The sequence below is a fragment of the Salvia splendens genome, chromosome 1, assembly GCF_004379255.2.
Source record: "Salvia splendens isolate huo1 chromosome 1, SspV2, whole genome shotgun sequence".
NCBI classification, from domain to species: domain Eukaryota; kingdom Viridiplantae; phylum Streptophyta; class Magnoliopsida; order Lamiales; family Lamiaceae; genus Salvia; species Salvia splendens.
This window is the reverse complement of record NC_056032.1, coordinates 33,867,597-33,885,994: the sequence shown is the minus strand read 5'-3', so window position 1 is coordinate 33,885,994 and position 18,398 is coordinate 33,867,597. Positions and strand designations below refer to the sequence as shown.

Here is an 18,398-nt window from a genome sequence, read left to right as displayed (position 1 = left end):
ATGCACGGGACATAAGAGTTTCAAATAATGAATATAAAATATAATAAATATATAGAAAATAAGAATTGAAAGCAATATGGAGATTTAAAAAAAACAGAAATGTACTTATCTTGTCTCACTCAAAATGGAGAATTTACTACTCCTCAGTGAATGAAACATTTATGCAATTTTAATTTATAATCTAAGTGAAGTAAAAATAATAAAATTAATGACAAAAATAAGATGTGTGACTAATGATCTAAGAGTATGAATTAATTAGAATAAGATATAAAAATAAAGAAAATATGTGTGAGTAAAGATGTTTATTGAAAGTGTTATGCAAGTCATTAATCCAAAGAAAAGGCAAATTAATATATAAATTTAATAGCTTAATTTATAAAAAATTAATTTGAAAAAAAATATATGGAATATTAAACATATCCACATTAAATATATGAATAATTTAAATCATATAAATTTAAAACTTCTTTGAGAAGTCAAGTTAGACAATTTGTATTATCCAATAATCACATTTTAGTTGACTGTTTATTTCTTTCTTTTAATTTCAGACCATAGCATAACTTGATATACATTGCTAAAGACTAAATGATTTTTTTATATTGGAAAGAATAAATTTCTTACTTCCCGCCACATATACGTATAAAAAGTAAATTACTACTATCACTTAAAATAACGATAATATTTTATGCATCTTGTTTGTTTTGAATAATGTGAGAATTTACACTACTCTTTATATTATGAAGTTATACAAACTTTATAAGTTATATTTAATTTTAAATATATATAATGTCATCTTATTCCGTAGTTTAATCTATAAACTTAGTAGTATTGTTTAATTAGAGGCGAATTAAAATATAAGAACTAAAAACTTTAATTGAGTAAATATAGGATGGAAATTGTAAGCATTACATATATGTGTTGTCATTTAGCTTGTGAATTAATTCGGAGAAAAAGTATTACAATAAATGATTAAATCTCAATTTTAACCTAAATAAATGGAAGGCAAACTAAACTCTCTAACACAATTCCAATTTAACTCAAATATAAGTCTAATTAATATATAAATTTAATAACTTAATTATAAATTTTTTTAATAGTAGTGCACTATTTAAATGTGTTTTAAAACTTATTCAAGAAGTTAGCATTTTATTGGACTATTATTTGTCCAATGTTTTTGCATTAAAAAATTATTTTTGAATAGATAACACATCATCTTTCCATTTTCCCTCCAAAAAGGGCATTAAAGACTTTTCATCAAACTTGCACTTTAGATTAGGACAGATGAGTCCGACACCAAGTTATTTTGGATGTGTGAGACTTGCAACACATCCTAAGGTTAAGAATATTTCCTCGTAACAATTTTAGGAACATATTACCCATCCCAACCACCTCAAAAAAGGATTGATTTCTCATACATAACTTCTTACATCTAAGAGACTTTAAAGTAAAAAGGACCCTCTTATCTCGGAACACACATGGCATGAGGCATTTGTATCATTTATTTGACCACCTCGTGGTCTTCGTTGTCTTTAAGAGCATCCCCAACCCCGTCCCCAATTCAGGCCCCAAGTCCCCTCCACGTCATCATTCCCCTAAATTTGAGTCCCAGACCACAACTCCTCTAACCCTGCAGGCCCAATCCCGGACCACAATTATTAAATTACACTATTCACAACTTCAACCTATTTTACTTGTAAATATTGAAAACGTTGAACAATTATAACACGAGAAATTCATTTTTAATTCAAAAATAATAAATTATAAACTAAAAAAATTAAAAATTAGAACATAAAAAAATTACTCTTCTTCCTCTTCCTCTAGCCCCTCTTCTTCCTCTTCAAAATGCAAAAAAAAATGCAAAAAAAGAGAAAATTGGGGGTTCGTCACCCCTCTTCTTCCTCTCCCTCCCTCTTCGTCCTCTTCCAAATGCAAAAGAAATAAGAAATTGAGGCTCCATCGCCCTCTCCTCCCTCTTCCTCCTCTATCAAATGCAAAAGAAACCAGAAATTGAGGCCTGGGACCGGAAAAAGCTCACCTCTAACGTCGGCTAGGCCGGACCCCAGGACGCGACTACGTCACTGGGACGTCCCAGGCCGGAAATCATGGTGGTTTAACGTGTGGGCCGCGGGCTGGGACCCAGTTGCGGTCCGGCCCGCTAGCGTTGGGGATGCCCTAAAAAGTTATTCAAGCTATCTGCAGAATATTTTTTTCAATATGTAAACAATTACAGTGAACCTTAGGTGCACTGTTATATTGAGTAACACATTCTTCTTGATTACTACTACCAAATCTAACTTGGTCATCAATTTCCATAAAAAACGATAAATTTCGGCCCAAAAAAGAACTAGCCATTTCATAGTCCAAGAACCTTGCATTACATCATTTTCTAGCGTCCTAGTTCTCGTTTTCTCCGACTTTGATTGACGTAATTTTGTCTTAGAAGAGTGCAATAATGTAACACCCCCTCACTTGATTATTGATAATTGGAATGAGTGACGTCACATACTAACAAGAGGTTCGTTTATAAAAAAGTATTACTCCCTCCATCGCACCGCGTATGATTGATTTATTTTCAGCACGAGATTTAAGAGATTGAGATTTATTGAATTAAGTGGAATGAATAAAGTAAAAGAGGGGATAAAGTAAGAGAGAAAAATAGATAGTAAAGTATGAAAGAGAGTAAAATAAAAGAGTTAAGATGTGGTAGTTGGAACAAGTTGAACCACTTTCACAGCTCCAGTACCCTTCTTCCAATTTCTCTACTTCGTGCGCTCCAATTTGTGCATTACCAAGAGCACACCAAATCCTTGCCACCAGAACATCTACACATGCAAATAAGTCCACATAAAGCATAGAAGCTGATCGAAAACTCGTGACATACATTAACGTATCAGTTGTACCCCTTAATCTTTAGTGTATCAGCCACAATGCTAGGCACCGACAAATTTAATGAAGTTACTAGAATCAAGCAATCAAATTTCTATCCAAATGCTAAAACTATATTCCAATGATGAGAAAGAGTTTGAGAGAAATATGATTTGCATTATGTTATGTGTAATATTTTCCAAACTCATACTCAAAATGAGAGTGTTTAAAAAGTTTAATATTCAAAGTATCACATAAATATGTTAAAGTTACAACTAGGTGAAAGGGCAAAATTGCAAAAACCTTTTAAATCAACTAGTGAAGGTTAAAGTCCAGAGCCTTTGTCCTAGCGGCAAGGAGCTTAGACATTATTGTATGAGGTGTCGAGTTCGAGCCCTCTTGACATCAGTTGTAATTTTCTCATTTCTATAGTATAGGAGTTTATTTGTAATTTCCTCCTTCGTATATGAGTTAATTTAAAAAAAAAAACTAGTGAAGGTTAAAGATTACAAATAGGTGAAAGGGCAAAAACTTTCTAAATCAAACGTTTTGGCCCCTCAAATTCGGCAGTTTCCAACATATTTTTCAAATTAAAAATCTGAACCTAGGGCATATTCTTCAATTTTAAAGTTTCCAGCACATTTTCCATATTAAACATCTATATTTAGGTAGCAGCTTCCAACATATTTTTCATAATTATCTGAATCTAGGGCATATTTTTTTCAAATTCCAAGTTTCCAGCACATTTTCCATATTAAATGAACTTAGGACATTTGTTTTTCAATTTTTATGTTATTTATAAAAGAGCTTACCATTATAAAATATGTAAAGTGATACATAAATGGACAACATGAAGCATATGCTCAATCATTTAAATCGTACATATCATTGTCATGGACATATGGACATGACACATGCGTCAATTAAAGGCCAACAATAAAGCACTTACGGACCTAGCTATTTAATGGGTAGTACATTACTGATCAAGAACAATAAATCGACACATTCATATCTAAAGTTAAAAGTTTTTTTTAAAAAAATACTACTACAGTACGGAGTCCTATAATTTCTCCCTACTGTGCAATTTATAGGAGTATTATAATATAACGCTATGTTCATTAAACAATAGTACTTCCTTTAGATCACGCATTAGTTCCAGAAAGGAGCAATATATAATTAATTATCAGGAGAATCATAAATTTTAGACTCAACTACGCAAATGGTTCCTGAATTATGCGTTTTGCACGCAAATGATATCTAAACTTTAAAAACATCGTGGGTGGTCCCTGAACTATACAAGGTGTAATCACATTTTTTATACTTTTTTCACTATTTTTCACAATTTTGGACCAAAAATGCCCCCAATGCATGAAGGGCATTTATGGACTTTCATATCTAGGTACTGGATTTGATATTTTCTTTCTCTCTATTACTAACTATGATATTTTCTTATAGTTTGAGTAGCTTAAATGATATCATTCACTTCACTTTTTCAATCACTTTATGTTGGATCTTCTTTCTCTCTTTCTCTAAAATTTTTAGAAAGTAAAAAATTAAAATAAAAAATACTACTATGAAATTTTTAAATATGGAATAAAATTTAAAATTATAAATTTAATTATCAAAATTACTTGTAGCCAAATTTAATTTTGATTATGATTCGATTGTTTTTTTAAATATTAAAAAATTAGGATTTATTAAAAATAAAAAATTTAGTGTTAATTAAAAAAACTAATTTTTAATATTAAAAAAATAATCAAATCACAATCAAAATAAAATTTGCTACAAATTATTTTAATAATTAAATTTATAATTTTAATTTTTATAATTAATATATTTAAGAATTTTATACTCCCTCCGTCCCGGACTACTTGCACTTATTTTCTTTCTGGGCGTCCCAAGTTATTTGCATTCTTTCCATTTTTAGTAAAAATTATCACCTACAGCCGCAATTGTTGACTTTGCTATACACTCATTCCTTAATCTCCGTGCCGAAAAGGAAATGTGCGAGTAGTCCGGGACGGAGGGAGTACTATTTTTTATTTTAATTTTTTTGTTTCAAAAAGTTTTAGAGAAAGAGAGAGAAGATGATCTGACATAAAGTGATTGAAAAAATGAAGTGAATAATATTATTTAAGGTATTCAAATTATAAGAAAATATCATATTAGGTACTAGAGAGAAATAAAGAAAATATCAAATTCAGTACCTAGATGTAAAATGACAAAAATATCCTTCATGCCTTGGAGGCATTTTGGATGTAAAATTGTGATAAATAGTGAAAAAGTACCATAAATGTGATTATACTTTAGTTCAGGGACTATCCACGATATTTTAAAAGTTTAGGTATCATTTGCGTGTAAAACGCATAGTTCAGGAAGTATTTGGGTAGTTCGCTCTAAATTTTAAGCACATTTTTCACAGGCATCGTGATGGGTTATTCATTGGTGACAAATGACAATAATTTAGCACCACGATCGATATAATAATCATATTTAATCATAATTAATTGACATGCCCTCAACAATCAAGACCCACCACATCCTCTAATCTATTTAGGTAAAAGAACCAAAACCTAAAATGTTTTAACATATTTGTATTCTAGCGAATCGAATGTCGGATCATAATCAGCTGACGTGGAAGACCGATTGATGCAATCTTAATTACGACTCTCTCGTCCTTGTCCATTTTTGCCATTTAATTCGATTTATTCGCGAATTGTTGTACACGGTGGTTTTTTTTTTTTTTAATTTTTGATAAATTGAGTTCACTTTCCACTAATCTTTTGATAAATTGAGTTCACTTTCCACTAACCTATTGCACTTGCATTATATTATAAACCTATTATATAAATGTGAAACCCACGTTCCACTCACTTTTTTTTCACTCACTTTTCTTCATATTTTTTAAAACTCGTACCGAGTCAAACGTGGATAACATTTTGCAAACAGAGGGAGTACTAATAATGTTTAACAATATAAATAAAAAAGGCTATCATGTTTAACAAACACCTATAATAAAATACTGTAAGTATGTTTAACAAACACCTCTAATTAAGCTAAGACTACAGTCCAATTTTGGTCTCTTACATTTACCCTAAAATTCTTTTTGGTCCCATACATTAAATTTGTGACCTTATAGTCCCTAACATATTGTTTTGGTAAATTTTGGTCCAAAACAAGATCACAAACTTAATGTATGAGACCTGGAAAGAATTTTATGGAAAATGTACGAGACCAAAATTGGACTTTAGTCCTAGATTATAATTAAGTAATTAAATTGACCAAGCATTTTGACAGTTAATTTTAACAGAAAATGGTTATTTTGAACCAAAGCAATATGTTTGTGACCAAAAGATACCAGAACAATATGTTAGGGACTAAAAGGTCACAATCTTAATATATGAGACCAAAAAGAATTTTAGAGCAAATGTAAGAGCATTAGCAATGGGGCGCCCTAAGGGACGCCCTAAAGCCCGCCATATGCACCGTCACGTCAGCATTTTATCCTCCTACCCTTCTACTTGTAGTGGGGCGCCCTATAAGCCGCTCTAAAGGCTGCCCCCAAGCATTTTCTTTATTTGAATATTTAAATAACTACAAAAATTGGAAAAAAAAACCTTCATTTCATTTAAAATTAATACATTACAATACGAATTAAAAAAATACGCATTCTCAACGACGACGGGTACGGGTCCTCCTCGCGCTGCATTTCGGCTAAGCAATCCGCCATTGCGTCATTGACGACATCAAATAAGGTTCGCGTCAAGGTCCGACTAACGCCCTCCGAGGTACTCCAGTCGTCGTCGTGGTTCATTTTTGTTTGTGAGAGATTATCGAAATATTCGTATGGAATGTGAGAGATGAGAGAAATGTTCGTATGAATAATAGAATGACAAACGATGTTTAAATAGACAAAAATTCAAAAAAAATGAAAACGCGTTGCATCGTCCGCGTCGCCCACAATGGGCGGACGATGCCCTATCGTCCGCGTATCGTCCGCGGACGATCTATTGGGCGCGGACGATGACGATGCATCGGGCATCGTCCGGGCACCCACAATGGGCGAACGATGGCGCACCCGAGGCATCGGGCGGCCTATCATCCGCCCATTGTGGATGCTCTAAGGGATCAAAATTGGATTTTAGTCTTATGCTAAATATATATAATTACAAACACCTATAATTATGCTTGAAGACATGATTTGTTGTTGATAGGCAATCAGATTTGTACGATTTCTTTTCCAGTTATTGGTTCAGTTTTCTATACCCACGTATACATGTTTCTGCGTCAGATAAATACGTAAATTTTTCACTTTAATTTGATGTTGACGGTGATGTAAAATTTTGAACCGCCTCCTGTAATGGTCCCCCAAAAATCTTTTTTCCGATTTCTTTTATTTTTTTCTATTTTCCATTATTAATTGAAATCTGACGCTACAATATTTGAAAGCCAACTACAAGGTGTACTTATTTTGTTCATATAATTAATTAATCTTTTATCACAATAGCGAAGATTGAATCGGAAACGACCTCCAATCGAATTTAATTACCTGAAACTCGATGCACATGCCTGCCAAGAAAGATTCTCGCCCGGACACTATTGCTGTTGGTTTCACACACCAAAGATCCAAAAAGTGGCTATTTGGTTTGTTAGACAAAATATTATAAATTGTAATTTAGGATTGAATGGTAAGATTATTTTAATTAGATATATCTCTATGACTAATTATTATATGATTATTATCCATCTAAAATTGAGGCGTAAGATTCAATTTCATGAATCAAACAAAATACATATTTAATTCTAAAATATAATCTTGCAAAATTGAACAGTGTCAGAGACTAATTAATTTTATCATCAACCCAAGATTAATCCTTGCTAACTTTTCTTTTGGCAATTATTCCCTCCGTTCTTTGTTAATAGATACATTTATTTTCAGCATAGATATGTTTAGTGGATGGTTAATAAAGTAGGAGAGAATACAGTAAGAAAAATGAAGAGAGAATAAAATAAGTGAGAGAATTATTTTTTTGTCAAAAATAAAATGACTCAATTATGTTTAAACTTTTCAAAATAGAAAAATAAATATTGACAAGTGCACCAATAACGTCACATATACATAACTAACATACAATTTGATAGTCTACTTTTCTTATTTATAACTGAGCGGAATTTTGAAGTACGTGTCGAAAACTCAAATCCAAGACCTTTATCATCACATATTAATCTCACATGAAATATATAAAGGTGGTGTTCGATTGTCATGACTAATATCATGAGACTATCCATCTAAGATTAAGTTATGGGATTATTTTAGTTGGAGGGAGGAGACTATGACTAATTATCATAATACTATCCATCTAGGATTAAGTTGAAGGGTTCAATCTTATGAACCAAACATGATACATATTTAATCATGAGATTTAATCTTGCCAACCGAACACCCAAAGTAAATATTCACTTACACAAATCAAGCAGCAAAAACTGGCTTAGTTTTCAAGCCTGCAACTAAACGAGCTTATGCCATTTGGCCACATGCAATTCAAGCTTATATATATATACCACATACTAGTAGGAGTACTATATCTTATGCACAAAAAATTAGCCATACATACCTATTTCTACATTTTAATCATTTAATCAAAATTGGTGTAATTACTGGATCGAGGTCGAATCCTAGCCCGTAGGCCGTCTCTAAAAGTGGCCGTGAGCCCCGGCGAGAACCGAGGAGGGTGGTCTGGTTGGGCCAACTCGATCCGGAACCGCCTCAAAATGGAAACCGCAACAGTCTTGATCTCCATGAGCGCCAATTCCTTCCCCAAACAGACCCTTACCCCAGCTTGAAAAATAGGGCATTGAAAAGGGTTTTCATGTACAAAAACCCCATCCCTGATCCATCTCCGCGGCTTGAATTCCAAACAATCCGATCCCCAAATCTCCTCCATTCTTCCCATGGCGTAGGGGTGGAAAGTAACCCTAGTTCCCCCCTTCACAAAGCTCCCATCCGGCAATACATCATCTTCCACACAAAATTTCGAATCAAATTGAATCGGCGGATACAGTCTCATGCTCTCAAACACCACTGCATGCAGGTAATGAAGCTCCCTCACTTGATCGGCCGAATCAACCCCGATCGCCTCCTCCAGAATCGCCGCCTCCACCTCCGGGTGGCGCGCCACCAGCCAGAAGAAGCTCGTCAGAGCGGAAGCCACCGTGTCGCGCCCGGCCAGGAGGAAACTAACAATGATGTCAACCAAAAACTCCTCATCATCGCCGACGCTGCACATGAATCTCGACAGCAGATCCTTCCCATCGGAAAACCCCAGCTTCCGCCGCTCTCTGATGAAATCGCGCGCGACCGCGTGGATCGTCCCGATCGCGCGGCGCAGCCTCCTCTCGCTGCCGATGTTGAAAAACCTCTTCGCCTTCCACACAATCGGAGAAGTCGCCATCGCCCTCTCCGCGGAGAGCTTCGACGCCAGATCGAAGGAGGCGATGAAATCGGAGAGCGGCAGCGACAAATCCAGCTGCGCCGGATCCAATCCGAAGGAAATTCTCGAAATACAATCGAAGGAAAATCTCCTGAAAACCTCCTGCAGATCGACGATCTCGTCGGCGGCGGAAGCCATCAGAGGAATTAGCCGTTGCTGGATTTCGGCGCTCACCACTTGAAACGAGTAGGCGCGTGTGGAGACGCGGGCTAGCTCGAGGCTGGCCATCTTCCGCTGGAATCTCCAGAAGCTTCCGTCGACGTTGAAGATGCCGCGGCCTAAGAAATCGCCGAGGATCGCGGAGAAGGGTTTGCCTTTGGGGAAATTATCAAACCGTGTTTTGAGCATGTATTCGACGTTTTCGGGGTTAGCGGTGATGGTGTTGTTGAGAACGTGGATGTGGACCGTCCGATTCGGAGAGTTTTTGAGGAGATGCGTGTACCAATCGCAGAGATTGTCGAATTGGATCCTCCAACGCGATTCGCTATAGCTCTGGCAGATTTCGCAATCGCACCAAACCCTCTTTCTCATCATTGTGAAAAAGAGGAGCACAAAAGAAGTGAGAAAGGATAAGGATGAGAGAATTTGCAACCATGACCACGAGGCGTGAGAATATTGGACGACTGAAGATGCCGACTCCATTGAAGGATAATAAAATGGATAAAGAAGTCAAGCTAGAGTGGAGGCCAATGGGAGGAGAGTTGTAATCTTAATCTATGTATGAAGTCAAGAGGAAAAATATCAGTAATGATCCAAATACACAAAATGAAAATATAAAAATTAAAGTAGTTTATCTAAAATACTCCCTCCCCTCTCCCAAATATTGTTCCACTTTGACCCGACACGAGTTTTAAGAAATATAATGAAAAGTGAATTGAAAATAGTTAGTGGAATGTGGGTCCTACTTTTATATATTAATTTTATAATAAAATATGAGTACGTATGAGTTAATGGAATATAAGGTCCACTACAAAAAATAGTAAAAATTAAAATGAGACAAATTTTGTAGGACGGACGGAAATGAAAAAATGAGACAAACTTTCAGGGATGGAGGGAATAACAAAATAAAGTCTATTTTCCTCATTTTCTTTATTGTCTCTCTTCAGTATTATCATAGTATGAATTGCGGAAGGCATACACTCTAAATTCATAGTATGAATTAACTAATTCATAGATTGCATACCAAACTTGTATATACAAATTTGGTATCTATGACATGAATTGACTGAATGCATATGATGAATATCTTTTTTTGCATGATTTGATATGTTTGATTTGAATTCATATCAGTGGTATCACATACGTTGGATAAACATGGTATGGATTGATTGAATTTGATATGCATGGTGTGAAATCATACCATCCAAGTTTGACAAGCATAATATGATTTGAATGAGATCAGAATACGTTGTGTACTCAAGTCGATTTTTCAAGCTTTGTCTAACTTACAATCCATGTGTTCGGTAATACTCCACCCGTCCATGAAAAAAGTTTCATTTTTTAATTTGAGGTATCCAAAAAAATAGTCACATTTCAAAATAGAAAGTTTATTTCTCATATTGTACCCAACTTTTCTCCTCTCATACTTTACTCATTTTTTCATCCCCTCTTACTTTGCCAATTTCTCATTAAAACCCGTGCCGTCCATTGTTGACCTATTTTTTATGGATGGAAAGAGTATAAAATATGTGATCAGAGTTGTGTATTAGAATTTCATGAACTCTATAAAAATTGTATGAGAAACACATTCTTAAATTAAGAAACAAATAGGATTCCTAGAACGAAGGGAATACATATAACATTGATCGTACTCCAGTAATTACATATTACTTGCAGTGGCAGAATTAGAAAATTAAATAAGTCGGGAGTGAATTTAAAAAAAATAATAATAATACTATTAAATATTTAATTCTACACGTAAAGTATGTACTACAAATTTTATTATATTTGCTAAGAAAGTAAGAAAATAATTTAATAATTAATTTCATTATTATGTTTTGTTTAATGTTAAACGAAAAAAGACTTACTTTTTAATTATCAACCCTTAATGCATTCTAATTCTATCATACTATCCAGTGGTCCAATTTAAATGAAAAGGCATTGAGGAAACAAAACTTTGACAAAAAAAACATTTGTGCTAATTGCTTCAGGACTTCACTAACTTATTATATCAAAAAATCTAAAAGTAAAAGATAGCCCAGCAATTAAATAATTGGCCCAAAACTTGTAAGCCTTAACGGTAGTCTTCTCCTCCCTTTTCCAATTTTCAATCTCTGAAACTATGCAGGAGTGCAGTGAGGGCTTGCTCAAGCCCTCAAGCTATCTGGTCGGAAGAGGGCCGTGCAAGGGGGATTCTGGGTTTGGTGCTTCACTCCTTTTGTCAATAATTTAAGTGAGTTTTTTGTAAACCTAATAAATCTTGATTCTTGTGTCATACTAGTAATTAATGATATATAACTAATTTGTCTCTATTTGAGTCTGACCTCTAGTTAAATATCCACTCCATCCACCAAATATTGTTACACATTTACCTGAGTTACGGTAAAAACAAATTCATTTTATAATAAAATGTAAACGAAATGAATTAGTTCTATCACTAAAAATATAGTAAAAATGATGACAAATTTGTAAGAGGGGCAGAAATAATGACAGAATTTAAAATACGAATAGAGTACAACTATAGATATAGTTGTATTAGAGTAAGAACTAATTTAACAATACTTCTACCATGTACTTTAATATAAGCAATATTTGGGTACAACTTAATGTGACATACAAAGATTGGATGAAAACATAACAAAACAAAACAAAACAAAACACATGATACATAAAAGGCAAGGCAAGGCGAGACCGGGGTTGGAAGAAAGCTAATAAAATTTAAACGCTTGTTGAAGACTAGATTTAAAGGTGGTGTAAATGGCATGCCATCCAGCCTCAGTTGGATGTGACGAATCCCAGAAAAATGCAGATTTCGGATCACTGCAAACCCTATACATTTTCTCACCTTTCTGATCCACGCCACCGCAAAAATAGCCATTCATCCCAATGCAACACGGCTTTAATGGAGTCTCAAATCTCAATTTACCTAATCCAAAATCAATTACGTATACAAAACGTTCGCATTTATTTATAAAAAATTAAAAAAAAATTAATTAAAACATACCTTGATAGTCTGGATTTTGGTTGAGCACGGTTGTAAAAGAGGCGTAGAGATCGATGATGAAGAAGGTGGAAGTTTGTGAGTCGTTGTTGAGTTTCGCGACGGTTTGCTGCAAGAGAAGGTTGTGGTAAGCTACTGCCTGATTTTGGGTGGTGTTGCACATTTGGAAAGATGAATCCAGTGTGGTACGAGGAAGGCAGCCCAACGGTTGGAGACCGCAACCTTAGTCGCGCCGAGTTGTTGGACCCGTTTCAGGTTGGCGCCTAGTTGATTCACCACGCTAGGGATGAACTCTTGTAGATCCTGTGTCAATCAATTATGCTATAGTATTAATCAAGGCTTACCAATTCTAACGATCAAATCTTGAACTAGTACTAGTGAATAATAATGGGCACACCTAATTTGCTTGGATTTATGTCGACAGGAATAAATGATTTTATGTCGATCACTTACAATAAATGCATTCACCAAAGTTAGAGGAGTCGGTTGCCCAACATCATCACCTTTTAGAACTAATCATTCTCATTTTTTCAGTAGCATCATTTGTAAAAAAAGTATTCAAAGAGTAATAAAATGATAATATATGAACATGTGTGCCTATTGATCAGTTGTAATAATAATGTTCATTTTCATTGACTTTATTGTGAAAAAAAATGATGATGAGGAGGAGGATATATGTTTGGATGGAATCTAATTACTTAAACTATGGATAAGTGAGATTCAGGTACATATACAAATATAATAATATAATCACTAGACATGTGCTGCCCACTATTTATGATGCTATTTTCCTGAACGATTCCTTATCATTTCCTATACAAAGTGTAACTTCATATTTTCAATCCAATGACAATGAAATCCAACTTATCAATAAGAGCTGGCACTCCTCTTTTGAGAAAAGACGTTTATAATTCGAATAGTCTCTCACCCCACAACTTGTCATTTTATTTTAAGGAAAGAGGAATCCAATAACAAAGGCACACAATAATAGTTCCCAAGTAGTATTGTAACATAAAGTCACCAAAAAGAGGAGTATCTTGAATTTGTTGATGATTGATGAATAAAGAAAATGAATTATTACCTGCATAGTTTTTCCACCTTGAGCAAGAAAAGCACCATAATCGTTGCCGGAGAGGCAAACAAGAACAACAGAGGAGTTCAAATCGGATTTGGTGTAGACAGAATTTTGCATAAGTTTGTCCAAAAATCCAATCTGAGTACTCATATTTGGCAATAAATCTCCAAGTGTGTTAAACACACCACTCCCTCCATATGCAAAATTCAGCCCATTCTTCAATTTTTTACCACCCATTTCCATCCATTCGTATGCTAATGGAGACTTCACTTCCAAGAATTTTGCTGTTTATTTATCCCACAATTGGAACATTAGACTATAATTTAGTGGAAATCGTGTGTAAACTATAATTCGAGAAAAGACAACGTGATATTAAAGATAATAATTATACAACAATATTTGGTGGGTCAATAATTGAGATCGGGTACACATACATCACTAGCAAATTAATGAAGTAACTACATATGACAGCTATGTTAGTATTTAATCCATACGCTAATTAAAAGCATCAACAAAGTTGAGATTCAGATAGCAGTAAAAAATTAAAGTGGTGCATGTGTGTTACACTAATTGATGGTAAAGAGAAACTACTATTTAAATTATGTTACCACTTTTTAAGTAAAATAATGGAGGGGTAGAAAATGATTAAGTTAGTCCACCAAACGAAAAAAAGGAAAAGGAAAAGCAAAGGCAAAGCATGTTGGTGAAGAGAAAGCAGAAAAAGATAAAGTGAATAGAAAGATAATTAAGTAGTAATAATATGTTACCAATGAAATCGGTGAGGATGCGGCCGTCGGAGAAGCGGCCGGCGGGTTTTCCAGGGAAGGTGGTACCGTAAGGCTGGTTCCATGAGTTTCCTAGTGATTTTCTGAGGTTGCCGGTGTCTGCGTATGAGTCTCCGAATACGAATAGCTTTGTCGGTCTGAAACCGGGATGGGAAATCTGGTGGTTGAGAGGCGAAGCATGGATGCATATGTAGGAGAAGAAGGAGAGGAGGAAGCAGCCATAGAAGAAAGGGAGGAAGAGCTTAGTAGATGCCATTGGAAATACAAAAAACTGTCGTAACAACTATTTTCATATTTATATAGCCCGGCCACTCCTGTAAAGTTGAGCTTAGAGTTGTCAACTGGGCCGGGCTGGCCCAGCCCAGCTCGGCCCAGGCCCGGTATGGGCCGGCCCAGGCCCGGCTCGTTAGAGGAATGGAACGGGCTCGGGCTGGGCTTGTTGAGTGTAACGGGCTCTATTTGGGCCTATTTGTAAACCCAGGACCGGCCCAGGACCAGGCCCGCTAGCAGCCCAGGCCCAGGCCCAGCCCAGCCCGAGCCCAGGCCCAGCCCAGCCCAGCCCAGCTTCAACCCACTCCTATAAATACATGTAATTGTATTCCCTATGGAAACTCCAGCTTAGTTTTGCTGCATCAGAAAAACATACATACATAGAAATATTCCCTAAGAAAATACATCGTTTACACCGGAAAACGGGAATCCATACAGCAATTGAAAAGAATTAACTACATACATTAAGAAATCAACGAATGTATTAAACGGAGTAAGGCTGGGGCAACCCTGTTAGTCCAATTTATAAATATAGTGATCGCAATTGAGAAAGAGACATGGAGAGGAACGGACTGTGGCAGGCGCGATGTAAGAGAGACGAGACATCAAACCAGACGGTGTCCTTTCCGGAAGGGATGGAAGAGCTTAACAGTGCTTTCGCGTCCCTTCCTCCGTCGGTTTCAGCCATAATCAAACTCATCCCTTTTCAGTATCTCGTTTCGTGAGTTCGTGTGCGTGTGATAAAGAGAGTGGAAGAGAGATTCTAACTCAGACCGGCCCAACCCAGCTCGGCCCGGCCCAGCTCGGCCCACTGACCAAGTGGGTCTGGGCTGGGCTGGGTTGAGATATATGAAAATAAGCCCGGCCCGGCACAGCTCGTTTCAGACCCTGGTCCTGGGCCGAGCTGGGCCTCAACACCCTCGGGCCTCGTCGGGCCTGGGCCGAGCTGGGCTAGCCCGGCCCAGTTGACAACTCTAGTTGAGCTATATGTTTTATTCCATTTGTATTTTGCTTCCCATTCACAATCATTCTAGTAATAATACATACTACCTCGGTCCACAAATAAAATAATAGTTCTAATAGTGAGGCGAGCGTCAAAAGTATTACTAATGCAAAATTGAAAATCTAAGAAAGATAGAAGATGTTTGGTTAATGGGAAATAAAATTAGAGATGAAAACTTGCCAATAAAAAATAAGTAGTTTTTAGAAACTGGACTACTCAAAATAAAAAATATAAAGAATATTTTCCATGAAGTAAAGTACTCATGAGCTACCACAATTTTAATAAATATGCAAAACTTGTTTCAGCTCGTCTCTTCTAAATGATTTCATCTAATATTAAGAAAGTTTCTTCGAAAGATTATTGAATTGATTGACAACAGGCTTTTCACTAAATTCTTGTTATATACTGTATTTAGGAATTTCGTCATCAATAAGATGATACTCTGGATCCTTCTCTCTGCAAAGCAAATTATCATCATCATATTCATCCCGAAAATCTATCAACACACAATGAATTTAACGTAAGAAAATGTGGTAAATTAATCCAATCCGCCTTGACTTACGATTTCGCATATATAGCAATTCCAACTACAACGATTAAAAAGGCCAAATAGCTGCAAAACAAATTTCAACTTAAGTGTAGATTAATAGAAAAATCACCACATTCCATTTCCAAACCTACAACCTTCTGCTTGTAGATGAATATCCTAATTACAACAGCCCACATATCAGATGTAAGCATGGAAAGATTGAAAAATGCTGCTCCACTCCTCTGCGTTACCAAACTAAAACTTCCGTAAATACGATTCATTGATGATACTGAAAACGAGATTAAAACCCGGATCCGACTGACCTTGAGAACAAAAGGCATAAGTGTGCAGAACAGAAAGCTGGACACAGCATAAACAGCATAACTCATCATTAAGTAACAACACAAAATTTTTCACTACAACACAAATCTTGTGGCGAGGAACATCCATGTAAGAATGATAGACCAAACTATTGTCCAGCAATCTTGTATGGTTACACTGGTGATGGATGTGAACTGGAATGCTTTATTAACTGCACCACATTGTTTATTTATTTCTTGGATAATAAGCATGAATTAGTAATGGAAACCAAAAAAGATATAGGGTTAGTAGCCATTTAAATCATGAAGTTTAGTCAAATTTTGGTATGTTGTCCCATAAATTAACTTTCAAATTGCAATATTAAAACACGAAGTTCATGAGACAGACCAGAATTTGACCAAACTTCTTGATTTAAATGGCTATTACCCCCACGATATTTACCAAGATAATTGCCGTGGACGTCAACAAATCCAAGGAGGGCATAGCAATACCATGGAACCTGCATTTTGAGATTATTTGCATCACCAAGATTGAGAGGAATGAGGATATTATTGGAGGTGTATATATTTAATTACTCCTACCATCAATTTCTGGCGGCGATAGAGCGTGATGCTTCCACAGAAGAGTATGTAGTGAAGGACAGAAAAAGAGGTGCATCTACTGCTTAAAAATATACCAATATTAATAATATGCATCTTGTTTGAAATTAAAAACAATTCGATCCATTACTAGTTGTAGTAGTAGAAGAGTACCTTGAGTGGAAACCAAAGAAGCAGAAAAGGTCATGATTGCAAGATCAAAAGAAACCAACTGCCCAAACCCCAAATCCACCAATGTCTTGAGCATTTCCTCATTCTCTCTGCCCAACGCCACAATCATGAATTACACTTTTAAATGAATAGTAGTTGTTAGAAAATATAATGCAGAAAATAAAAGATTATTGCAGAAAGTAAAAGATGGGGAGAACTTTAAAGACTACATTATGAATGACTTGAATTGATTATATTAATGGTTACACAACCTTTTATAGGCTCTAATTCTAGCTATACATGGAAAATATATTCTAATTATACTAATATCCTTTTTATTTGACTTTCATAATCTTTAATTGATATCCTTCTTTATTTTTGCCATAACTCCATCTCTTTCCTTCTTGTTCTTCAATTAATTGATTTCATCATTCCAACACTCCCCCTCAAGTTGAGTATCGAGTTTTTCGACACTTAACTTGCACGATCTTTAGTTTGATAAATAGTTTATACTAGTATTTAAGAGTTCTTCAATTTACATTGATAGTTTATGCTCGTATCATAGAGCTTCTTCAATTCATCATTGATAATTTATACTCGTATCAAATAGTTATTGAAAGTTTAGACTCGTTTCAAGGAGCTCTTCATTCATCATTAAAAGTTTAAACTCGTTTCAAGGAGTTCTTCAATTTTTCTTCATTGAAAGTTTAGGCTCTTATCAAGGAGCTCTTCATTCATCATTGAAAGTTTAGACTCATTTATGGAGTCAATCTAGATAGTTTTAACTCGTGTCCGAGAGCTTGTCTAAATAGTTTTTACTCATATTTAGGAGCTATCTTAGATAGTTTTTGCTCGTATCTAGGAGTCATCTTAGAAAGTTTTAACTCATATCAAGGAACCATCTTAGACAGTTTTGACTCTTGTCGAGGAGCTAATTCAGACAGTTTTGACTCTTGTCGAGGAGCTAATTCAGACAGTTTTGACTCATGTCGAGGAGCCAAATTTAGACCATTCTCGGCCCATTCTAGCTCAAACTATGAGCCCATTCATTTCTTTTATTTCTTGAGCCTAATAACCATTAGGCCTAAATTTATTTCTCCTTTTTGGAGACCCTAACAATGAAGACGTGAAACCATCAAGCTCCTTTATG

The 18,398-nt window shown here is 35.4% G+C and overlaps 1 protein-coding gene and 2 pseudogenes across 1 annotated transcript; all 3 read right to left on the bottom strand.

Annotated features, from left to right (window-relative positions):
* Positions 1-8,232: 8,232 nt before the first annotated feature.
* Positions 8,233-10,067, bottom strand: LOC121802107 (cytochrome P450 94C1-like). The gene has a single exon (XM_042201684.1). It carries the CDS (start codon positions 9,996-9,998, stop codon positions 8,502-8,504), a length of 1,497 nt encoding a protein of 498 aa, XP_042057618.1. The 5' UTR covers positions 9,999-10,067; the 3' UTR covers positions 8,233-8,501.
* A 1,996-nt stretch (positions 10,068-12,063) lies between these two features.
* On the bottom strand, positions 12,064-14,647 carry LOC121798717 (annotated as a pseudogene).
* Positions 14,648-16,329: 1,682 nt separating this feature from the next.
* LOC121747887 lies at positions 16,330-17,681 on the bottom strand (annotated as a pseudogene).
* Between the last annotated feature and the right edge of the window lie 717 nt (positions 17,682-18,398).